At 46.0% G+C, this 27,255-nt stretch overlaps 1 protein-coding gene across 1 annotated transcript; it reads right to left on the bottom strand.

Annotated features, from left to right (window-relative positions):
* Window positions 1–389: 389 nt before the first annotated feature.
* tmem163b (transmembrane protein 163b) lies at window positions 390–27,138 on the bottom strand. Its single transcript, XM_027016639.3, has 8 exons — window positions 26,113–27,138; window positions 25,450–25,569; window positions 16,465–16,508; window positions 16,177–16,268; window positions 7,410–7,506; window positions 2,560–2,671; window positions 1,520–1,661; window positions 390–801 (listed from the first exon to the last, which is right to left on the bottom strand). The coding sequence occupies exons 1-8, from the start codon at window positions 26,285–26,287 to the stop codon at window positions 741–743; spliced, it is 843 nt and encodes a 280-aa protein (XP_026872440.1). The 5' UTR covers window positions 26,288–27,138; the 3' UTR covers window positions 390–740.
* Window positions 27,139–27,255: the final 117 nt, after the last annotated feature.

Genomic DNA, 27,255 nt, shown 5'->3' with positions numbered 1-27,255 from the left:
AATATACGTGTGCTATTCAAACACTGCTGTGAGTCCGCCAACATGGCCGGGACCCGTCGGCACTCGGGTAGTGAAGAAGAACGTGTGCATTTCTGTTCTGTCTGAGGTGAGGTTTCTGATGCTGTTTGATTTGGAGGGGGGAGGGGGGTACACTAAACCGTATGAACTGCAGGACGGGATCTGCCATGACAACAACCATGTTAAAGAGAGGTAGAAGTCTCAAGTTAGCAACATGGGTTAAAGAAAATCAGGAATCACTTTCCAGAAGAGAAAAATCACCAGATGAATTAAGGACTGAGTTTCTTAGTAACAGCAAAGCCTCCCTCACCCAAGATGTTCAGCTGAAGATGAATGAAAGATAAATATATCTGAATCTTTGAGTGTCTCCGCCCCCCCCCCCCCCCCCCCATTTGTGTGTGTGTGTGTCTGTCTGTCTGTCTGTCTACCTCTTTCTCTCCAGAGGACAATGACTTCTCACTAATATCTCCAATATTCCATGCCATGAACACCTATTTGCAAATAGCTGTGCTAACTTTCCACGCTTCCATGCCGGTACACCTCTCCTCTCCCTTATTCATCCTCCTCTCCCGCAGGTTCGGTGACGGTGACGGTGGAGATGAGAGACGCAGCTCACTGTGAGGGACTGTGCTATGTGGGGGTGGGTCTTCCTCAGTGTGTGTACGGGAGGTGTAGGCCTGCAGATGGCTCTGTCTGCATCCCTTGGCTGGGCGGAGCGGGTCCTACTCGAAGCGCTCGTAGTGTCTCGTCTGTCTCACCCGAGGCACCATGTCGACCAAAAGCCTAGAGAAGACATGGGGCAGTGTCAGAACCAAGCGCTTTTATCACACTTACAGGATTACAGTTACAATTACAGGAGGGGTAACGTCATTTCTGGCTGGCTCTAATCTGACATCTAACATCTAATCCCTTTTATTTGTTTTATCCAACAGAGGGTTACTGTGTTTCCTTAGTGCACTGATTTCCCATTCAATCATTGATCTGAGTTTAAATTAAAGTTCTGTGATCTTAGATATAATTTATTTATATTAAAAAACTGGCAAGGCAGAAAACAATTTTTGCTCATTTTCATTTGGAATTTTCTGTCCTATACTGCTGCAGAGGCTTGGTGAACAGAATTCCTGTGCCAGGCTGTGTGCAGTAGCAGCTGCCTGAACCACAGGTGTGTCAGGGGACTGCTGCATGTAATTTTAGTTTGGTTGCAGATCCATTAAGATGAAGAATCAGTTTATTGCTGCAGGTTGGCTGTAAATACAACATACAGCAGGCCACACCAGCGTCTTTTTCAAAAACATTAAATAGCTTTTTTTAGGGTTTTGTTTGCTTGTTTGTTTTAGTTTATTGATATTTTTTTTGTCTACTAATAGTGGATAGTCAAAATGACCATCTGAAATGCAAAACTCATTTCAAAGTAATTTAACTAATTAAACTAAAACTAGAAAGTAAACTAAAAATAGAAGGTAAAAGTCCGGCTGAATCCGGACAGTGTCAGGACGCTTACTTAAGTCCGTAGGTCAGGATGGTGAGACCAATGAGGACGCCGATGGTTCCGTCCAGGAACCACACCTTTGGATTGTGCTTGAACACTTCCGCACTGATCAGGATGGAGAAGCCCATGACTCCGCCCACCAGCGAATTAAAACCTGCACACACGCACACACACACACACACACACACACACACACACACACACGTGTGATTGTGTGTTTACCACTTGTCCTGGTAACCCACCTGCAACACATTTTGTTAATCATCCCATAAGGTCTTACTGTCGTTTTTATACTCCTGTTTGCTCCAAGGCCCTTGCCTCTAATCGACCTCTAATCACAAAACAGTATTTGCTTCTGAGGCAGGAGAGGTACACTCTGGGTTAAGAAGGAACTTCAGAGCAGGTGTTGAATTTCACACACTGCTGTGAACTAGGTTCAAATTTAGTTGCACGTGACTCAATATTTGTCTGTGCGCACGTGTGTGTGCATAAGAGAGTGTGAATGTCAGATGTGTATTTGCTGCCCTGTCTCCAGTCTCAGTGTTAGGTGCCCAGGTAGAGTCACTTGCTGGCCTGCTGTGGTGAGCGGCTTTAAAGCCCCCAATGTCTCCACAGACAGTAGTGAGCCCAAGCAGTGGTCTTGTACGAGACCGAAGGAGCTGTGGGGTTGGAACACGTCTCCTGACCTGGTAGCAAAGCTCCTCTGTATTTTATTTGAAACACAAGGTTTAATGTCCACAGAATGAGAGAAACAACAGTGCAGTGTTGTGCTAGAAGGACTCTAATCTGATTAGTCAAGACAGGGAAAGATGTACCTCTTATGTATAACAGCAAGTATGTGTGAGTTTGTGTGTAGGTTTCTGCACCTGCCTGTCTGTCTGCCTACACATGTCCTGTAAACCCTCCCCTCTCCCTATTGGTCAGGAATGAAGAGGGAGGGACTAGAGGCAGACAAAGGTAGACTCAGTTGAATCGAGTACAGTGAATCAAAACATTGGTTTGGCCATGACCACAGATAACCCCCTGATCCACACCCGCACACGTTTACGTACCGTCAGTAATGAGGGCTCTGCTTGTAAGGACTTTACCCAGCATGCATTTCACGATGGCCAGAATCACACACGCCACGCCACTGATGACAGACACGCTGTAGAGGAAGTCGTCCTGGGAAAGTGAAGAGAGACAAGATGCACATATGGGTGTTGACACAAGAGGACAGGGGGAGGACAGAGCGAAAGACAAAGGATTTAAAGATGAGAGATGGAGAGAGGGAGGGAAGAGAGATGAGTGCGGAGGGGGAAGGGGAGTAGGGCTGAGTCTTAGAACAGTCAGTAATATTAATATTGCATGGAGGGTTGTGGGCAGAATTGCAAGATCCAACACGGAACCACTCTACACATCATCACCATAACTCATCCAACACAACCACTCTACACATCATCACCATAACTCATCCAACATAGAACCACTCTACACATCATCACCATAACTCATCCAACACAACCACTCTACAAATCATCACCATAACTCATCCAACACAGAACCACTCTACACATCATCACCATAACTCATCCAACACAACCACTCTACACATCATCACCATAACTCATCCAACACAACCACTCTACACATCATCACCATAACTCATCCAACATAGAACCACTCTACACATCATCACCATAACTCATCCAACACAGAACCACTCTACACATCATCACCATAACTCATCCAACACAACCACTCTACACATCATCACCATAACTCATCCAACACAACCACTCTACAAATCATCACCATAACTCATCCAACACAGAACCACTCTACACATCATCACCATAACTCATCCAACACAGAACCACTCTACACATCATCACCATAACTCATCCAACACAGAACCACTCTACACATCATCACCATAACTCATCCAACACAGAACCACTCTACACATCATCACCATAACTCATCCAACACGGAACAACTCTACACATCATCACCATAACTCATCCAACACAACCACTCTACACATCATCACCATAACTCATCCAACACAACCACTCTACACATCATCACCATAACTCATCCAACACAGAACCACTCTACACATCATCACCATAACTCATCCAACACAACCACTCTACACATCATCACCATAACTCATCCAACACAACCACTCTACACATCATCACCATAACTCATCCAACACAGAACCACTCTACACATCATCACCATAACTCATCCAACACAACCACTCTACACATCATCACCATAACTCATCCAACACAGAACCACTCTACACATCATCACCATAACTCATCCAACACAACCACTCTACACATCATCACCATAACTCATCCAACACAGAACCACTCTACACATCATCACCATAACTCATCCAACACAGAACCACTCTACACATCATCACCATAACTCATCCAACATGGAACCACTCTACACATCATCACCATAACTCATCCAACACAGAACCACTCTACACATCATCACCATAACTCATCCAACACAGAACCACTCTACACATCATCACCATAACTCATCCAACACAGAACCACTCTACACATCATCACCATAACTCATCCAACACAACCACTCTACACATCACCATAACTCATCCAACACAACCACTCTACACATCATCACCATAACTCATCCAACACAGAACCACTCTACACATCATCACCACAACTCAGCCAACATAGAACCACTCTACACATCATCACCATAACTCATCCAACACAACCACTCTACACATCATCACCATAACTCATCCAACACGGAACAACTCTACACATCATCACCATAACTCATCCAACACAGAACCACTCTACACATCATTACCATAACTCATCCAACACAGAACCACTCTACACATCATCACCATAACTCATCCAACACAACCACTCTACACATCATCACCACAACTCATCCAACACAACCACTCTACACATCTCTTGTCACAATAACTCATCAGAAATGTGAAAACTTGAAAAGCACAATGCTACACAGGCCATCCCTGCAACAGGACTGTCTCAAACACACACACACACACACACAGACACACACACACACACACACACACACACACACACACACACATATACCCACACACACACAGACACACACACACACACACACACACACACACACACACACACACACAGACACTCACACACACACACACACACACACACACATATACCCACACACACACACACACACACACACACACACACATATACCCACACACACACAGACACACACACACACACACACATATACCCACACACACACAGACACACACACACACACACACACACACACAGACACACACACACACACACACACACATATATACCCATCTCCCATTTGTCCTTCGCACCACCTGACGGTGCACATCCCATAATACCTCCATCAGCCATGTACGGCCATCCAAACCGAGGGCAGAACCTTGAAGAGGATGAACCCCTCCCACACCTCCTCTAACCCCAACCGTGTGGCTCAAAATGCCAACAGCCACAATTTTTACATCTTCAAGTGATGGCACTTTTGTAAATCCCTATTGGCTTCTTTCATCTGGTAAGTGCAGTTCAGTCACAGTATATCAACAGTGTCCGACGGCGAGGAGGGTCAGATGACAAGAATCATGGGCCGTGGCTCTGCCCGCCTGGGAGTCCCAGGATACCCCCTTCTCCTTTAGCACGCGCTCGTGTAAGAAGCCTGCACAGAGAGGCACAGCGAACCAGCAGCTCCCAAACCAAAATCCAAAGGTTGCTTTGCTGTAAATGTAAATGACCATCACACTACTACCATCCTACTGCCCAGCTGCTACCACGCTAGTGTACTGAGAATGGGCCTTCACTCTAATAAGAGCCAGTCAGCAGTGGTCCTGTGTTCCACAGAACCTGATGAAGGATGAATAGGGTACATGAAGATGAGTAGGGTAGATTAAAGATGAGTGGGTTAGATGAGGGATGAACGGGGTAGATTAGGGGTGAGTGGGTTAGATGAGGGATAAACAGGGTAGATGAGTAGAGTACATGATGGATGAGTGGGTTAGATGAGGCATGAATGGGGTAGATTAGGGATGAGTGGGGTAGATGAAGGATGAAGAGGGTACATTGGGGATGAGTGGGGTAGTAATATTATTAGTAATTCTTTATAATTATAATATATTGAGCAGCTCTGCCATTGCCCAAAAGTACATGCATGCAAAGTGCTATCTGAAGAAAAGTTTTCAAACTGGGACAGAAGAAAGAGTCTGCCATGCTGTTCAGAGTGAAGCACTACATTTGTCCTGCTTCTGAGGGTACCGATTACCAGACACCTCAGCATGGAGTAGCCAGGGGGTGGGGCCAGGGTGGGGGTGTGAGGCTGTCCAGGGGGAGGGGCTACGGTGGGAGTGAGAGGCTGTCCAGGGGGAGGGGCCACTGTGAGTAAGGGTGTCTTAGTTATTTTGGATTTTAGACCCAGTTGCCATACACCACAACCAGTGAGCAAACATTTGTGTGTGTGTGTATGTGTGTGTGTGTGTGTGTATGTGTGCGTGCACGTGTGAGAGTGTGTGAGTGTGTGTGTGTGTGTGTGTGTGTGTGTGTGTGTGTGTGTGTGTGTGCGCGCGTGTGTGACATCAGCAGCAGATGAAGGCAGTAGAGAAATATCAGATCTATTTTTAGCTGGTGCTTGTGTGCACCAAACGCAGGCCGAAGCAGGAGATGCAGTCCTCTTGAGAACAGCAGGGTCCTGATTAAAACATCAGCACACACACACATGCACGCATGCACGCACACACGCCATCTATCTTTTATCTCCACCTTCTTCTCTCTCTTTCTCTAGCCTGTGATGTTCTGGTGCCTCTGGTGTGTTATATCTCATCCAGGACAAACTACAGCACCCTTATCCAAACACCAGTGCTGCCTTCCGAGCCCTCTAAGAGAGACATGCTGGAGGGGTTGGGGGGTTCAGTAGCCTGTTGGCTTGGAAACAACCCAGCTCTTTCCCCTGGTTACGTTGCCAAGCAGCCCAGATTGCCTGGCAACAGCAGAACAAGACTATTCCGAGCCTGCGTGCTTGTCTCTGGCTTCACACCTAATTCGGTGTGCTGTCACATCGTGCTTCACACCTCAGCCACATACCTCACTCAATAATCATCAAGAGGAAAGAGCAGCCCACTACACTAACCACCCTATGAGGAAAGAGCAATCCAGCACACTAACCACCCAATGAGGAAAGAGCAATCCTGCAAACTAATCACCCAATGAGGAAAGAGCAATCCAGCATGCTAATCATTTAAAGGGAATCTGCTCTTTTTTTTTGGTGATAAGAGTTCTGAAGGGAGGTGTGTGTGTGTGTGTGAGTGATTATTTTCTTCCTTGGGGAGTCCCAGAAGCCAGATACACTCTTAAAGAAGGCCAGACAGTGCTGAGCAAACCAAAGGAAGCATCCGACAAGTCTGACTCACACACTCACACATACACACACACAAACTTTAACACCTGCTCAAAGAAGATTCTCTTTTCTTTTAAACTTCAGCATTCAGGCAGTAGAAAACTCCAACATACTCAGTGGTAAGTGTGTGGCACGGTTCACAGCCAAGCCTGCGGAGCTCCTGCACTACTCAGCGTTCCCTTCACTGAAGGAGCATTAGTGTGTTAGAGCTTCATACTGGACTGTAGATTCCAGAGAGGAAGGCTGCTTCCTGACAGCAGGCCACAGACAACAGAATACATAAATCATGCGTCTTTCATTCAAAGACTGAATCCAACATCTGATGACAATAGCTTGGCATGTGAAATAAACATTTGTGCAGAGAGTGTATGTCTGTATATGTGTTGAGAGGATGTGTGCGTAAGGGGGGTGGGAGGTGTTTAGTTTGACGTGGGGTTCTTACCACTTCCGGTAGTACTTTGGTGGCAAGTGCATGGATGGCTTTCACCAGGATGGTAAGAGCTGACAGGATGAACACCACCCCCAGAATAACACACGCTCTGTAGAGAACACGCACGCGCGCACACACACGCGCACACACACACACACACACACACACACACACACACACACACACACACACACACACACAGTGAATTAGACAAAGCAACTTAATTTAAGACAGCAGAAGGTCAACTATATATGAGTTCTGTAAACCTATCTATCTATGAAAGCTCCAGAAAGTTCCACAATAGTGACATCACTTTTACAACAGGCACCCTGGACAACTGATGTCAAGAGCTCCTGTCTACAGTCCTGAACCATCAAGGCTGCAGTTTCTGGTTTTCTGCTCAATGTTGTCCCTGACTGGTGCTCTTCTGCACGGCTGAAGTTTACACACTGGAGGCTTCATAAGAGCCCTCCCTCTGCCCAGTCCAGGCAGGCATGTCTTCCAGCTCGGCCTGGTGGTGGTGGTGGCACAATTTACATACAGCATCAATAACCCACAGCTGTAGATAGGCCACACCTCCTGATTTACATACAGGGCCAATATCCCACAGCAGCGGATAGGCCACAAACCCAAATTTACATACAATGACAATATTTCAGAATGACAGACAGTGTTACACCCCCAGATTAACATATAAAATCAATATCCTACAACGGCAGACAGGCCACACCCTCAGATTTACATACAGAATTTATACCCAACAGCAGCAAACAGGCCACATCCCCAGATTTACATACAGCATTAATACCCTACAGCGGCAAACAGGCCACACTCACAGATTTACATACCGCATCAATATCCTACAAGGGCAGATAGGTCACACCCCCAGATTTACATACAGTGTCAATTTCCCACCATGGTCTTACTGTGACCTTCACAGAGTGACCTGTAGCCACCTCATCCCAACAAACAGCTGAAAACAGACACAGACTGCAGAGGCAGTGCACCCACTCACACACATACACACACACACACCCCCACACACCCAGACACACACATACCCACTCACACACATACCCACACACACACACACACACACACACATACCCACTCACACACATACCCCCCCACATACCCACACACACACACATACCCACACACACACACACACACACATACCCACACACACCCACACACACAGACACACACACACCCACACACACAGACACACACATACCCACTCACACACATACCCCCACACACACACATACCCCCCCACACACACACACATACCCACACACACCCACACACACAGACACACACACACCCACACACACAGACACACACATACCCACTCACACACATACCCCCACACACACACATACCCCCCCCCACACACACACACATACCCACACACACACACACACACACACACATACCCACTCACACACCTACCCCCCACATACCCACACACACACACACACATACCTACACACACACACACACATACCCACACACACACACACCCACACACACAGACACACACACACACACACCCACACACACAGACACACACATACCCACTCACACATACCCACTCACACACATACCCCACACATACACACAAACACACACACATACCCACACACACACCCACAGACACACACACCCACACACATACACACCCACACACTCACACACATACCCCTACACACACATACCTCCCCACACACATACCCACACATACACACACACACACATACCCACTCACACACATACCCCCCCCCACACACACACACACATACCCACACATACACACCCACACCCCCACACACACCCACACACCCACCCACACACACATCCACACACACACACACATATAGCTCCTGTATATGATCTGTTTATAGGCTGCTTGTTTTTGTATTGTTTGTTTTTCTTGTGGGGGTGGGGGGGCAGCAGCTCATCAGCGCACCACCATGCCTCTCCGCTGTGCCTCTTTCACTATGACTGCAGAAAAAGAAGAGCGAGGTCTCCATGGCAACCAGGTCGCTCGCATCACCCTGCATGTCCCTGGAGTCTCGTGGTGATTGAGCGGTACATCTGGTCTCCTCGGTTCACAATTAGGCCTCCTGTGGCGGGGCCGGCTCTCGGCAAGCAACGTGTTCCCCGCTCTCCGATGACTTAAGGACGTGCGTCTGGCCGTCTCGGTCATGCCACAGCGAGCGCGGAGGGACCTGCAGTGCAGGCTTCACTGAGAATCGGAGCAGTGCACCACTGCGCTGCGCCAAAACCACCGTCACGGAAACCACCGCCACGGCAACTCCGGTTGAAGGGATCCGGCGCCGTGGTAGTCAGCACATGGTGTCGGCTGTTGGCACGGACACAAACGAACCAGGTGGGGGTGAGCTGCACCTGCGAAGTGGCAGTGTAGGCAAAGATCCGACTGGCTGTGTCTGCGTTGAACCCCTCAGACGTAACGTGCTACTGTTACTCTGTCAGTGTAAGCTGTAATGGTTACACTGATAAAGTCCTACCATTACTGAGAGCCACGAGTGTAATGGAATCAGTGCTAGAGTGGGGCCAGGGCAGATATTATGAGGCAGATACCAGTAACTTTCTGGAAAGCTGAACCCAGGAATGTGGGAATCATGGATCTTTTTTTAGACATCGTAAGCCTGCTAGCGCAACTACTGCATTTAGGCTCAGTAACAAGATCAGCCACTGGAACATGACAAGGTCCGTTGTCCAATCAATGCTTGTGTTAATAGGTTTGCTACATTAAACTTTTGCACCAGGCACTAATGAAGTAGAAACTGCTCCAGTGCAGTGGGAGTAGACATATGACAATGGTCAAGGGGCTGGGATATAATACATTAGTTACTTTGTCCAGATATAAAGACTTTCAAAAAACATCACAGTGTCCTTTGATTGCCAAAGTGTAAATAGGGTACAATATCCAAAGTGCAGGGTGTTTTGAGTTATGAACCCTAAGCCAGTGGATCTACACGGTCTCAGTGTAGCATCTCAGCAGTGGAGAAATGCACGCGGTCTCCTGCACCACCAGCAGAGCAGGTTAGAGGAGCAGGGCTGGGTGTAGCCGCATTGCAGACTGCTGGGAAAATAATTAGCTTTGTGTGCTTTTTAAATGTCTGCACACACATACAGGCATGCACACATGCACATGCATAAACACGCGCTTGTGCTCTGAAGTGAAGTGTCTCAGAAGAATTATTTTAATTGGCTTTAATTACATAAGGCCAGTTAAGCCCAAATACTGCTGTTGTGCAACTGTGTCTGTGTGTGTGCGTGTGTGTGTGTGTGCACGCGCGTGTGTGTGTGTGTGTGTCTGTGCGTGTGTGAGTGTGTGTGTGTGTGTGTGTGATGGTCTGATCACACATGGTTAGTGTGAGAACTCTTACATGGCCTATAGAGGAGCTTAAAGCTTCAGTCTCTGGCATTCAACTCCAGCCCAAAGAGACAAGTGCAGAGCAGCTAAAGATCAGCACAGGTCTAACGATACCACCGCCCCCCAACCTCACATATCTTTCTCCCTCTCTTTTTTGGACAGTCTGTTGTATCGTTCTGTCGTGACGGAGGAAGATACTGTGGTACTGTGCCACCGTGAGCACACCCAGCCACTGGCCTAAGGCAGGGCCAAGCACTGACAGCATTCCTCAGCTGCTCTTGTCGCTGGAGACAGGGCAGAAGACACAAATCAGGACAGGAGATTGGTCTTAGGCAAGACCCTGTTACCTTCTAATGAAACTGCATTCTATGTTTGTTTTTTTCTCACCAGCTGAAAAAGGTCGCTATTTTTAAACCAAAACAAAATGAGCTTTGTCCTGGTCCAAACATCACCAATCACAGCTTAGCATTCTCTCAGTTTGACCAATCACAGTTTCCCCAGGGCTAAAGCAATCATTAGGAGGACCAATGAGCAGTAGCTAGCGCATGGCTCCCCAGTGTTAAATCAGCCTGGAGTTTGGTGCAGACTGGCGAAAGTACACTGCGTTCCCTGGGGAATGGTTCTGTACTGTCCTCGCACGCTTATTTAACATACTGGTTTCTCTTCTTCCTCACAGCCTCATTTTCCTTCTGCCTCAGTTTCGTTCCTGCTGTCTCATGCTCATTGTTTCACCCTGCTTCTCTCTCTCCCTCGCTCCCTCTGCCTCTCCCTCTCTCTCTCCCTCGCTCCCTATTTTTCTTGCTCTAGTCTCCCTTTTTCCTGCTCTCATGCTCACCTCTTTGCTCCTTCTGTCTCTCTAGCTCTCTCTCTTTCTCTCTTGTGTGTGTGAGTGTGTGTGTGTGTGTGTGTGTGTGTGTGTGTGTGTGTGTGTGTGTGTGTGTGTGTGTGTAAAAGTGTGTGCGCAATGGATCTGGTAACTAACGAAGCGAATGACATGGACAACCTGCTCCTCTCATTAGAGGCTGTTTAAATGAGCGGCACACGCTCCCAAAGCTTTACAGTGCCTGAGATTTTACACCCCCCTTCTCTCTCTCTCTCTCTCTCTCTCTCTCTCTCTCTCTCTCTCTCTCTCTCTCTCTCTCTCTCTCTCTCTCTCTCTCTCTCTGCCCATCTGTCTGTTTCTCTCTCTGGCCTTCTAGTCTGCTGGCGCTTTGATCACTGCAGCTAAGCAGGACTGAGAGCTTCCTGGCAGCAGTGTTGCTCTAACGGCACTGAGACCAGAGGCGAGGGGGGCGGAGCCATGTTCAACTCCTCCCGCCCACTCCAGTCCTGCCAATAAAGCATTTTCGTCAGTGCCTCCCTCCATTTAACACTTAAAGGAGCTTTGAGTATCAGCTTCACCTGTCTCATCTCTCTCTCTCTCTCTCTCACACACACACACACACACACACACACTTCCTCTCTCTGATTCTCTCTGTCTCTCTCTCATCCTCTCTCTTTCTCACCCTCTCTAAGTTTGGCCTGTGATGTCATCAACCCCCATGGCGGTCTGCATAACAACAGACCCCCCAGGAGACGCCCTCTCACTTGACCACACTGGCACTTAAACCAGCGTGTGTGTGTGTGTGTGTGAGTGTGTGTGTGTGTGTGTGTGTGTGTGTGTGTGAGTTTGTGTGTGTGTGTGTGTGTGTGTGTGTGTGTGTGTGTGTGTGTGTGTGTGTGTGTGTGTGTGTGAGTGTGTGTGTGTGTGTGTGAGTGTGTGTGTGTGAGAGAGTTTGTGTGTGTGTGTGTGTGTGTGTGTGTGAGTCACACACACTTCTGCTTTTCCCCTTCTTTTGTCTCCTTGTTCTCCTGCTGCCTGTCCTCTCTGCTCCCATCACAAAGACTTCCTGACCCCAAGCCACCAGCCTCCTGTCGCCCAGATAACAGGCCAGGCCGGTGCCTACAGAGAGCCTCTTTGAGGGACAGGGTGGTGTCTGCTGAGCTGGGCCACCAGAGACCAGTCTCCTGGCTCTCCAACACACCTCTGTGCCTGCTTCTTTCCGCAAAAGGAAAAGGTGACTTGGAGCACTGCAGATATCATGTCATCTATCTGTTAGACATTGCTTAGTGGAGACATTCAGCTTGAGATATTTTAAGTGGAATTCATTCATTCATTTCTTCATTCATTCACACCCTCAAAATCTGCATAGACCAGCTCACATTCTAGCCCAGACAATGTTGACCTGGACCTGCAGAGCCGAACTTCTACAGTTCTGCGGGTATTGTGAAGAACAAAACAACAACAATGGCACAGCAACAATAAAAATGGCAGACAATGAACAGACATGCTGTTCCTGGAAGAAGGACATACTATAGGTACCGTTATACTGGTGTAAATGGGTACCGTTATACTGGTGTACATGGGTACCGTTATACTGGTGTACATGGGTATCGTTATACTGGTGTACATGGGTACCGTTATACTGGTGTATATGGGTACCGTTATACTGGTGTGCATGGGTACCGTTATACTGGTGTACATGGGTACCGTTATACTGGTTTACATGGGTACCGTTATACTGGTGTACATGGGTACCGTTATACTGGTGTACATGGGTACCTTTATACTGGTGTACATGGGTGCCGTTATACTGGTGTACATGGGTACCGGTATACTGGTGTACATGGGTACCGTTATACTGGTGTACATGGGTACCGTTATACTGGTGTACATGGGTACCGTTATACTGGTGTACATGGGTACCGTTATACTGGTGTATATGGGTACCGTTATACTGGTGTATATGGGTACCGGTATACTGGTGTATATGGGTACCGTTATACTGGTGTACATGGGTACCGTTATACTGGTGTACATGGGTATCGTTATACTGGTGTACATGGGTACCGTTATACTGGTGTACATGGGTACCGTTATACTGGTGTATATGGGTACCGTTATACTGGTGTACATGGGTGCCGTTATACTGGTGTACATGGGTACCGGTATACTGGTGTACATGGGTACCGTTATACTGGTGTACATGGGTACCGTTATACTGGTGTATATGGGTACCGTTATACTGGTGTACATGGGTACCGTTATACTGGTGTACATGGGTATCGTTATACTGGTGTACATGGGTACCGTTATACTGGTGTATATGGGTACCGTTATACTGGTGTGCATGGGTACCGTTATACTGGTGTACATGGGTACCGTTATACTGGTTTACATGGGTACCGTTATACTGGTGTACATGGGTACCGTTATACTGGTGTACATGGGTACCGTTATACTGGTGTATATGGGTACCGTTATACTAGTGTGCATGGGTACCTTTATACTGGTGTACATGGGTGCCGTTATACTGGTGTACATGGGTACCGGTATACTGGTGTACATGGGTACCGTTATACTGGTGTACATGGGTACCGTTATACTGGTGTACATGGGTACCGTTATACTGGTGTATATGGGTACCGTTATACTGGTGTATATGGGTACCGGTATACTGGTGTATATGGGTACCGTTATACTGGTGTACATGGGTACCGTTATACTGGTGTACATGGGTATCGTTATACTGGTGTACATGGGTACCGTTATACTGGTGTACATGGGTACCGTTATACTGGTGTATATGGGTACCGTTATACTGGTGTACATGGGTGCCGTTATACTGGTGTACATGGGTACCGGTATACTGGTGTACATGGGTACCGTTATACTGGTGTACATGGGTACCGTTATACTGGTGTATATGGGTACCGTTATACTGGTGTACATGGGTACCGTTATACTGGTGTACATGGGTATCGTTATACTGGTGTACATGGGTACCGTTATACTGGTGTATATGGGTACCGTTATACTGGTGTGCATGGGTACCGTTATACTGGTGTACATGGGTACCGTTATACTGGTTTACATGGGTACCGTTATACTGGTGTACATGGGTACCGTTATACTGGTGTACATGGGTACCGTTATACTGGTGTATATGGGTACCGTTATACTAGTGTGCATGGGTACCTTTATACTGGTGTACATGGGTACCGTTATACTGGTGTACATGGGTACCGTTATACTGGTGTACATGGGTACCGTTATACTGGTGTACATGGGTACCGTTATACTGGTGTACATGGGTGCCGTTATACTGGTGTACATGGGTACCGGTATACTGGTGTACATGGGTACCGTTATACTGGTGTACATGGGTACCGTTATACTGGTGTACATGGGTACCGTTATACTGGTGTATATGGGTACCGTTATACTGGTGTATATGGGTACCGGTATACTGGTGTATATGGGTACCATTATACTGGTGTATATGGGTACCCAAACATGGGTATCAGGCTCCAAGTAATAAGAGTAGCTAACAACTAAGTAGTATGATGGCCTTAGCTGAATTACACATTGTTTTATTTTCCTGCCAGATATACTATATATATTCCCATTCAAATACATACCTTGTGTTGTCATATAAATCTACATTATCTTTTTCAATCCCTTTGTCAAGTACATTTTTATTTATGGTTCATCAAGAAGACATAATTCAGAAGTTAGCTGGTGCGGTTGCATAGAGATACACACTCCATAGCTAGCTAACTCGCTCCTTCCAGCTAACAATAGGTTTTCCACCAACAAAGTGGAAAAGATTTATTGCTGACAAGACATCCAGTCAACCTGTTAACATCAGCTTTGTATGAGAACTGAAATATCCTCAGTTACGGGCTCACACACACACACGGTCTAAATGCGCCACGGTTCACCTCACAGTTAGCTAGCTGAGTCGCCATCACGCTGCTTTGCTGTAAACCAGCCAGTCAGAACAGAGCTAATCAGTTATTCATGAGCCCACCAAAGAGGGCTGTAAAAAAAACCAGCTTGTTTCATTCTAGGGCGAAATCACACACCTTCTATACAGACCTCAGGGAACACTTCAAAATTTAGAATAAATACATTCTAGGTCACCTGTGATAAAAAATAACCCTCTAAATAACCCTCTTTGTTTTGGAAGTGCTATGGATATTCTGACCTGTGTGTACATTCCTGATGAATATGCTCTGTGGGTGTTTGGATGAATCGTATGTCTTGAACCTGCAGACCGTCCAGCAGTCACTAACCTCCTCTTTTCTCCAAACCCTCAGGGTCCACGTGCAATGTGTTCATAGCGTTCTCAACTGTGTCTGGAGCTGTGTGATGTGACAGAAGTGTGTGTGGTGATACACACATGTACTGCCTGTGTGCAGAGTGCACAGACTTGTATGTGTGGTGACACTCACATGTACTCCCTGTGTGCGGAGTGTACAGAAGTGTGTGGTGACACTCACATGTACTCGCTGTGTGCGAAGTGTACAGAAGTGTGTGGTGACACTCACATGTACTCCCTGTGTGCAGAGTGCACAGCTGCCGCGTTGCTATAGCGCCAGATCACGATGATGGAGGAGAGCACATCTAGAATTGCGTCAAACTGAAGAGAAAAACACACACCACACACACACACACACACAGACAGGCACATACACACACACACACATGCACACATATACACCAGCACAAACACCAACCACTGGTTACCAAAAGCTACCTCTGTTATGGCCGACAGTATCTGAGGTAAAACGGTAAAAGTGGTTTGGCTCGGAGGAGGAAGAGTGTGGTATACTCACTGCAAAGCCGAAGGCTGAGGCACTACGTCTCATTACGGAAACAGCTGGAACACAAACAAAACGGGGGAATTCTTATGCATGAAGTTGCTCTTAATAGTCCCATTACATCCAAACTTTTTTTTATTGAATTCAACACATAAATCATCCCAAGATGGAGAAAAGGTTGCTGATCATCCTAACATGGACCTGCACCGTAAAGGATTGTTTTTTGTTTGTTTTGTTCTTTTGTTTTTAGAAATCTGAACCATGTGTATGGTCATTCCAAAATTGAGTCCTGTGTACTATGTCCAAACCTGTCTGGCTGTGAGCAGAACTACAGGGTGCTTCCACCTCTATTTCACCCACTCTAACAGCTCACCAGCGCTACATACACACCAGCAAAACGCTGCTCCAGGAGCTGTTCGTTTCATTCCAAGGGTCAGTTTTATCCTGTGTCCACACGCCTGATGCCACTCAAGCACAAGAACACTAAACAGAGTAGTGCTGTGACTCTCCTGGCTGGGTCACAGTTTAGAGTAGTAACTCTGGGAAAACCAGTGTTACTTGACTGAAGATCTGGTTGAACTGTTTTTACTTTTTGCTGAGAATGCTGCTGTTACTGAGACCAGCAGCCCCCTGGGTGTGGGAGGTGAGCACGTGTGGGGCTTCAGGCTGTCACTATCCGCAAGGACTCCAGCTATCTACCCTGATGCTGATGCCAATGCTGACCCCAGCACACCCTTTTCTCTCTGGCACCCACACCCCCATGCATATCAGTGAGCCAGGGATCTGATCGCAGATCAGCCGGAGCCTTCACATTGTCATAAGTATAGATAGACAGAGGGGGAGAGCTGTTCACAGATCAACTAGTATCTTAGAGCTGCAGTAAATTACAGTGCCTCTCTTGTTTTAATTGCGGAGGGCTGTAATTAATATGTTCCAGTGAGGAGCATGCAATCACAGAGCCGAGACAGCATACACGCGCTGAGACAATTATAGTGGATGCTAGATGCATTGTGTGATCCATAATATTGTAATTCAGTTGTTATTTAATGTGCAAACACGTGGTTCGGAGTAATGTGTCATCCCCTGGCTGGAACAATCTGGACATGATCGGCTTGTCAAGTGTGTCTGAGTGTGTGAGTATATCTGACATGAGTACTGATTCGTGTGTGTGTGTGTGTGTGTGTGTGTGTGTGTGTGTGTGTGTTTGTTACTGTCATTATGAGGAATCTGTGAAATATCTAGCTGAATATTTGTAATGAGGCCTACATGGGCACATGAAAACCACAATGTTCACACACACACACACACACACACACACACACACACACACACACACACACACACACACACACACACGCGTAATTACACTCAAACTTCTATACATATAAAGGAGAACATAGACTCTCATCCACTTCTCTTGTGGTTAAATTTTAATTTCTTCAATATTTTCACATACAGTACACTCTTACACAGACACACAGACACATACAAATACACCACACAGAAGGAAAATTCTTCAAGACCAGTGTACTATGAGGATACACATGCCAGTCATGCCTGACATTAAAGACTGCACAGGTCCAAAATGTATCACCTGAGGAACCAAACTCACTTGGAGAAGTTTAAGACACAAACTGAGAAAGTTCACCTACAATAATCATGTCGATAAACACATCTTCACTATGAAAGAAAAGAACTCATTAGCTTTTCCCAGAGACTGCTTACTGCTTACTGTAGTTTTAATCCTGTACTTTTAATGTTGTACTTTTAATCCTGTGATTTTAATCATGTAGTCTTAATCCTGTAGTTTTAATCCTGTAGTTGTAATGTTGTGCTTTTAATGTTGTACTTTTAATGTACTTTTAATCCTGTATCTCCTGGCTCAGACAAATACTCAGACCAATGAGGTATCACATTTCTGCAAACAAACTCACTCATGATCTGCTTCACTAGACTGCTGTCGGTGACTCTCTCTGTCTGTCAGTCTCTCTTGGTCCTCAGAAGACCACCACCAATCACAGTCCACAGACAGGTCTTACAAAAGTAACAAAGCTTTCCCACTGCTTCAGCCTTCAGTAAGGTTGCTGCACGAGCCACCTTAAACACAGCTCACTGTCTCCCATTTTGTCTCTATTCGCTCAGTTACATCCCCCCTTCCTCTCTCTCACTGTGTCTCTCATTCTCTTGCTCATTGTCTCTCCCAGACTACATGTTTACTGATGCTCTGTGCCATACTCTCACAGCAAGTCTCTCAGAAGCATTAGCAATGACACACAGCTCAACACAACCATACACCATGCACTGCACACACAACATGCCACATCCTTTTCTGTCTGCATCTCTCCTGTCTCACTGCTGCCTCAGCGCTGTCTCACTGCTGTCTCACTGCTGCTTCACTGCTGCTTCCCTGCTGCGGTGGGTTTAGGCCTCCCTGGTAACGAGTTGTGTTTACACATTTGGGGTTTAACGCGTGCACACTGTCCGGCCCCTGGGTCTCTCGCCGTTAGCCCTTCGAACGGCGTCAGCGGAATTTTCCAAGACTCGCTGACACCACACCTCGGTGCTGAGGCCATCACCCACGTTACCGCACACCTTAAAATTCAAACCAGGTTCAGAGCTATCAGGTTGTTCAATGCCTCGCATAGAGCTATATCACACTATAATATTATAATCATATTATAATAGTATTAATTAAATGTCTTTAATGGTGGAATACAACCCCTCCCCCACACACATATACACACAAACACATACACACTGCAACATCTACCAGCAGTCCCGACTGTTTTGCACTGTGATTTGTATAATTTTTATTATGAAGAGCAGGCTCATCCACACATGGTCAGGCAATTACTAACGCTGCAGTTCCCCATCGGCGTTGGCCACCTCCAAACAGCCCGCTGACACCACCACAGAGAAATGGGTTTGAACTGCAAACACAGAGAACTCCAGTGGGGTGTGTGTTTGCATGTGTGTGTGTGTGTGCGCGCTCGTGTGTGTGTGTGTGTGTGTGTGCGCGCTCGTGTGTGTGTGTCTCTCAGCCATGCCTCCACCTGGGCAGCCACGTTCTCTTTCAGGATGTCAGTGCTTTATCTAATAAAAGCACATGGAAAGCACCTGAGGGGTTGGTTTAGCGCAACCTCGAGTAACAGCAGCATTTCAGTTACAGTGTAACAAATTATGGTGTAGCACAATTAAATTAATCATCACACTGAGGTTGAGAACCTGTGTGCTGAACCACTTTATTAATCCCTTGTGCTGAAAGGAGTGGTGCAATGAAATTGTTTTTTGTTTTTTTGAATTATTATTTTCCTGCCAATTTTGCCCATTTCCCAGTAGAGCAGTTCTAAGGCTCCCACGATGCTGGTTCTAGCATCTTCTAGTTCTATGTAAATGTTAGTTTAGTGAAAATAGGGCAGCTGTATGTGTGTGTGTGTGGGGGGTGTGTGAGTGTGAACCCTACAGCACACCACAGCTTTTCAATTAGCCCGGTCTCTCTATGTGCCTGAGCCTTAGCGGAATACATTTCCATCTGGTTATCCAGCACAGGGAGACCCGTCTCATTCCCTGTTTTTGTGAAGTTTACCTGACGTACTTCTACAGGTGCTCCATGCCTGGGCATTAAGGGGGTGTTCAATTTGTGCACTACTCTCTGGTAATGATATTTTGTGAATTTCTCTATGGTAATGATATTTTGCGAAATGATTACATAATACTTGTCTGTTGAGAGACAACGTTTGGCACCAAAAGCTAGGGTTAGCGTAAGCCCCATGAGAAAGCCATCTCTCTGCCTCTGTTCTTCTGCCCCGCCATAACCCTCTATAACCCTACACAATCCATAACCACACATGCCCTATTTTACACGGTGGGCTCTGGGGTTTAGCTTTGAGTTTTAAAGGATACTAATGCTGCATGTATTAAAATTTAGAGTGCTGAAGTTCTCTCTCTCTCTCTCTCTCTCTCTCTCTCTCTCTCTCTCTCTCTCTCTCTCTCTCTCTCTCTCTCTCTCTCTCTCTCTCCTGTTCCCTTTCTCCTTCTTTCCCTCTCTCTTTACCCCCTCCCTCTTTCCTTCTCTCTCATTCTCTTATCCAATGCGGTGATATTTATATTCCATGCATGCTGCTGTCACCTTTCTGCATACACACACACACACACACACACACACAAAATTTGACAAAATTCACAGACAAAATTTGCATTCCCCAAAATTTTGCATGTGGTGTCTGTTGCTATGCTTCCTAAGCTCTGAAACCAATTACACTGCTAGGCTGCTGTAAGTCACTCTTGTAGAAGAGAATGTTTGCTTTCTAAAAATTTCCAGTCACTTTCCAAATTTAAAAACTCAAGTCAGAGCAGTAGTCAGCCTGGCAAAGGACAAGCCTCAACGTTGATGAAATTGTTTTTTTTTGTGAGTTAATCAATCCTATTAATGTACACTAGAGCAAAACTATGAGTCATTATTATTAAAAATAACATTCTCATTTGGATCAAAAATACCTTTTATCTACTTATATTTCAGCTCACAGACAGATTTACTTTACAATTTGTACTTTACAAATAAGTGTACTTCATGCCATTCCTCCATCCAGTAACACCTGCTAGTGCTCAGGTTCCCAGCCTTCTGGCCACAATTAGATATTTGGACTGTGGTTTGGAACTCTACTGTCTGGGCTGCACTAGGGATACAGGGTGACTGTGTTTTAGAACTGCGCTGTCTAAACTAGTGACTGTGGTTTGGACCAGTGTTGTCTGGGCTGGAGTAGTAATACAGGGTGTTCCTCAGATCTGCTGCAGGCTTGGACAATCAGGCTGACTGGCGCTTGTTGTGAACTCTGGGACAGTAAATATTTCATCCATCTGAGTGAGAACAAACTTCAACTCTATGTAAGAAAATGCACACAGTTAAGCAGTCATGTGCGTCTCTCTCTCTCTCTCTCTCTGTCTCTGTGTGTGAGCTGACATGCTGTCACTGTGACGGTGTTAATTGGCTCTCTCAGAAGCCGTGAGGTATCTGGAGGTTTCATTCGCATATATTTACACCCCCCTCCTTTATCTCTCTATCTGTCTCTTTTTAATCCTCCAACACCTCTCCTCACTCTCTCTCGCTCCTTCTCTCTCGCCATACGCACACACACACACACACACACACATAGACAACTGCCTGTAAAACCTGCCAACCCTTACATGATGAGTGGAGATCTGTGTCTCACCTCCTGCAGATGAGCTCAGTGGCCCTCCAGAAAATCCGAAAAAAAGGCGAGAGAATGAGGAATAAATTAACATGAACACCGTTCCCACCTGACGCCTCAACAAATCAAATCTGGAGTCAGAAAATACAATTGCAAAAATGCAGGAGATGGTCGGATACTGACTGGACACAACACATCCATGGCTCAATCTGCTGAACTGGGATTAGATTTTGCATTTTCATGTGCTAATCTGATTACGCCTCATGGGAACCGAAGATCTGATCAGACCACACCTCACACTCTAACGCTATTTTCCGCTCCCTGCACTAGCGCGCGGTGAGTGCACTTTGTGGTATCGACCGACCACTGGTCAAGTGCCATCCAAGCATGTAAAAAGTGATGACTGGAACATTGCCATGATGTACGCACTTTGATCAGACACATCCCTCAATACAGATTCAGCACCCTGACATACAGACAGTCTGCATCACTACAGTGCAGACAGTATGCACTGGTGCCTTACAACTTCCACTGGTGTCCACACAACTTCCATACAGTCTGAAACACTGCTGTACAGACAGTCTGCACCACTACAATACAGACAGCATGCACCACTACAGCACAGACAACAGTACAGACAGCATGCACCACTACAGCACAGTCTGCACCAGTAGACTGTAAATGACAATGCAACAATAACTCAGAGTAGCGTTTGAGTTCACATTGCTCAAGATTGCTGTCCTTCGCTGCCTTGGTTTCTAATGAACCGAAACGACAAACTTTGCTAACGTAAGCCATTATATGTCATGTTTATGTGGGTAGGCATTTTGTTTACAGGTCGGTTGTTGGCATAGCGAGGAATGTGCTTCTTATATTGGTTGAATTGGTAGGGCACACTAAGTCGGCCAATCAGGCTTTAGCAAACATGAACCAGGAACAGACATTGAAGGATGACAAAGATTTGATCTGGAGAAAACAGTCACTCCCAGAATATGTATTTGACAGGACTACACCCAGAAACGGAACCACACACACACACATACGTGCACACATAATTAAGCAGAGCAAATCCTATACATGACAGTATTATAACATCCTGGTAATATCCAGGAACAACTCATCTAAAGAATCAGAGCTGAGCAGTGTGTGTGTGTGTGTGTGTGTGTGTGTGTGTGTGTATGTGTGTGTGTGTGTGTGTGTGTGTGTGTGTGTGTGTGTGTGTGTGTGTGTGTGTGTGTGTGTGTGTGTGTGTGTGTGTGTGTGTGTGAATGGTATTAAAGACAGATTGCGAAAGTGTAATTAGAGACTTAGAAGTGTAGTGACACTTATTAAATCATTAAGAAAGAGAAGAGAGAGAGAGAAAGAGAGAGAGTGCGTGTGTGTGTGTGTGTTTTGTGAATGCTATGTATGTGTGTGTGAGTGTTTGTTGTCCAAGCAGAAACATATTTGTACTGGAAATAAACTACAGGAGCATTTCTATTCTGTGACAATAAACTACAGAGGCATGTGTGTTCTCCAACAGTAAACTACAGAAGCGTGTGTGTTCTCTGACTCTCTGACAGTAAAATACAGACGCGTGTGTGTTCTCTGACTCTCTGACAGTAAAATACAGAAGCATGTGTTCTCTGACAGTAAACTACAGAAGCGTGTATGTTCTCTGACAGTAAACTACAGAAGCGTGTCTTCTCTGACAGTAAACTACAGAAGCGTGTATGTTCTCTGACAGTAAACTACAGAAGCATGTATGTTCTCTGACAGTAAACTACAGAAGCATGTGTGTTCTCTGACAGTAAACTACAGAAGCGTGTATGTTCTCTGACAGTAAACTACAGAAGCGTGTGTGTTCTCTGACAGTAAACTACAGAAGCATGTGTGTTCTCTGACAGGACTTCACATCCTACAGTGCTAAGGTGTTCAGCATAGCCATGAGCCCAAGAAGGTCAGCGATCAGAGGCTTTTGTGTTCCTGTGTTACCTCCCTTATGTCAACAGACTCTACCCCTGTGTGTCTGAAGAGTAGTGGAGTAGCTCAGAGGTTTGACACTAAGCTCAAAAACATTCTTACCAAGCGGTTTTCAACTGAGCTGGACATTCTAGAGCCTTCTAGAAAGTATCGCACACATGACAGGTATGGAAACACAAACCTGCCCACTACAACTTGATCTGGCTGAAGATTTTGTTTGGTGACCCTGCAACTTTAACATTTATGAGGAGCTCTAATGGCAGGTGCTCTGTGATCTTTGGTGGCTGATATAATCATACATTAATGTTATCACAGAACCTCTAGCACAGGGGTTTCCCTCTACAGTAGCACATCTGAACTCCAAAGCAGATCTGCTGTATATGGAGCATTCCCTTTATGGGAGTAGTCTGGGAATAGCTGCTACGCACAAGCCTTCATATGAGTGGTGAAATAATGCAGAGACCAGACACAAGGCCAGTTGCAGTCACTCCTTTTAAGACTAGAAATATCAATGACATGATAAACTAACAACCTTCATAGACAAATAAGAAGAGCACATGCTATGCTGTAGTCCCCCATACTGAGCTATGCTGTGTTAGCTATCTATTGTAAAATGCTTTCTTCTCTTTAAGAAGGCAGTGAATAAGCAGGCAGTGAATAAGTGAATAAGCCGCTACTCTGCCCCAGAAAGTGCTGAAGTGAACGTCTGCCTGGAGGGGAACAAGGTGGTATAGACAGCTGATCTTGCTCCACCACACCTGCCTTGTCCCAGAGAAGGGCTTATGAAGTAGCCAGTGAGTTACACTGGGCATGTTGGAGCAGGGGAAACACTAAACTGTAGTTCTCTAGCTCCTGGGGACTGTCTGCTCAAGCACTTGATCTTCCATAAACCAAGACCATCTTTTTTAATGTCTACTAAAGAAGTGTAATATTTTGGTACCAGCTAGCTGTGGAAGGATCAAACCCTAACTGTCAGTGGACCTCACCGTAACCAGCTGTTGAAACATTTCTGGCACACTTTCTGTGTCTTCTGTCTCAGTTCTGTTTCATTTTGGGAAACTGAGTCAAAAAAAAAAAAAAAAGAAAAGCAAAAGTACTGTCACATCACTCATTTTTCACTGTGCTACTGGCGTTGCTACATGAGTGTGTTTCCACAGCTTGGCAACAGAACTCACTGAGTCCCAGATCAACTCACCAAGCTCAGAGTGAGACGGAGAGAGAGACAGAGATGAGTCACAAGGTTCCCAATGGGATACAGTCCAAGGTAATAACAATCGTTCTCTCTAAGAAAAAAAATTCACATTGCACTTAAAGATGTAATCCTTGGAATCCACCACTAAACAGAGTGGGTTTTATCCTGCTCTACCTGCCAGGAAATGTAAAAATATTTGGGGGAACGGACGACGCACACTATCGTAGCATTCAGTATACAGTCCAATTACAGTGTAGTGCAGTATAGCTCCCAGCATGGTAGACCCCTGATGCTGAGAAATATCAACCTATAGTCTTTCTTTACACACAGCCTTATTTACACATGATCTCCACATTCGACTTCATTTATTTATTTATTTTGCTGATGTTCAGCACTGCTCAGTGGAGTATCATAACCAGATCTTTCTTCCGCTACAGTTTACAACCATCGCTTAATCGTTCTGCACAAGCGGGTCAATTTGCATCCAACGTTGGCTGAAAAAAGGAGCACCCCCCCCCCCCCCCAGCCACACCTCCATCTGAACCCTTACCGTCCACAAACATTTACAACTTTTAACTTTTAAAAAGCGACACATGTGAAGAGTTGGCCGTTGCCATGTGTGAGGTTCATCAGTGATGGAGAAGTGGGGGTACTCACTGAACGCTGCTATGGCCAGGATTAGCGTCACTACGATGGACACCCACGACACCCACAACGCCTTCTTACGGTAACTCTGGGCCTCGTGGGGTTTTAGGCGCAAACTGCTCTCCAGAAGGTCTGTCGATAAATCAATAGGTCAGTCACTTCATGAATAAAATAGGAAAGAAGAGAAATGGGTAAGTGATGTGCGAGGACGCGTCGGTGAAGCGGGGAGAAGTGGTGGGCCACGGTTTCTGTTCCACCGAATGTGCCATTTTATGAAGACTTATAAAGCCAGGTGCGTCCTGTTACACACACAGGACGGTAATAGCTTCGGTGTAATAGTGGAACAGATCACATATTGTGCTTGCGTATTTGGACACTTGAAAACCGGTAATTTGTTAAAATGTCCAAATTGATATTTGGATTCGGTTTATTTCTCATGAGAAGACTGGCTATGAGGAAATGTTTTACTTGTGCTATGCAGTGAATTGTCTTCTTTATAATACGTTCAACATTATATTTATGTATTTATGTCTATGGCTGGCAAAATAATCCCTCATGCTGTCAGTTTCATGTTTACACACACACACGCACGCACACACGCGTACGCCTAGGGTACCGTCAGTTATCGTTAAAATGACCCACACCGGTGTGTATTAAATTTTATTTCGTCCATACCTTTGTCTTCCACGTCGCTTATCTTCATCTGCTGGTCCATATGGAAAGTGTCTCCGGGACTTTCTGTGTTGGGCTGCCGCGGCTCTGCAGTTTCGCACAGTCCGTTCAGAGCCACGGGACTCACGACAGTCGGGTCGGGTGCGGGACTCGGGGCAGGAGCCGATGGGTCCGTCATTGTTATCCAGTCGCGCTTCAAATGATCGGCATCCAAACGATCTCGCGCCTGCACGAGAAGTGAGCGCGCGTGCAGCCTGCCTTCGGGAAGCTCGCTCGCACTGGGCGAAGTGACGGTGAGCCGCGCGGGCTGTGCGCCGACTGCACGTTCAGCGTCGCGTGGAAGCTCCCGGACCCCGCACAGGCTCGCGAACTAATGCTGCGGAGCGCGACGAGTACGCTCTAATTGAAATCCTCGCGTGCGTGAATTAGACCTCTGCCCAGACCCGCGCGGGATCCGCGGAAAGGCGACCAAGTTGATTCATAGAAACCAGCGAGTGTTTGCATACCGTCTGTTCCAACGGGAAAACAGACCAAATGATAACCGCCTTGGGATAATCTGTGTTAACATATACACTGGAATCACAAGTGCTATACTTAACTTAGATCCATAATGTCAAATTAATTAAAGTAATTGATTGGGGATAAATTTAACCCAAACACCCTGGAACAGTTTTCACACAGCATAAACATTGTCCTATAGTAACGATGTAATGTCAGTGTTTTCCACATTATTTGCTTGTTTGTTTGTTCGATTACCGTTTTTCTGGTTTTAAAAATATTAGAGTAAGGCATATGTTGTGTGTGTTACCCTGTTCAAAAGAATGTCAGTCAGGTGTCAGCTTTCGAAGGTGGTGGATGGTTAAGCCTACACCGAAAATAATTGCATTAGTGCCATTACCCCCATCTTGTGTCTCCAAGCTAACGTTGCATTATAAAGCAGAAAACATTCCACCAAGTCATATATAGGATTCGAGATTGATTTACAGGGACGTTTGTGGACAAAGCCTAACCTCTGTCCTAATGTCTCCTTCTCTGTCCTAGATGGCTTCAAGGAATCTATCGTGTTAAGAGTTAAAACTGTTACATCTGTGCTCTCACCGAGACAAATGTGTGACAGGTGAAATAAAGTGGTTTTGATTCCGATAA

Source organism: Electrophorus electricus, chromosome 23 (genome assembly GCF_041902795.1).
Source record: "Electrophorus electricus isolate QZ-2024a chromosome 23, ASM4190279v1, whole genome shotgun sequence".
In the NCBI taxonomy this organism is placed as follows: Eukaryota; Metazoa; Chordata; class Actinopteri; order Gymnotiformes; family Gymnotidae; genus Electrophorus; species Electrophorus electricus.
The sequence above is the reverse complement of the archived record's forward strand: the minus strand, read 5'-3'. Positions and strand labels throughout refer to the sequence as shown.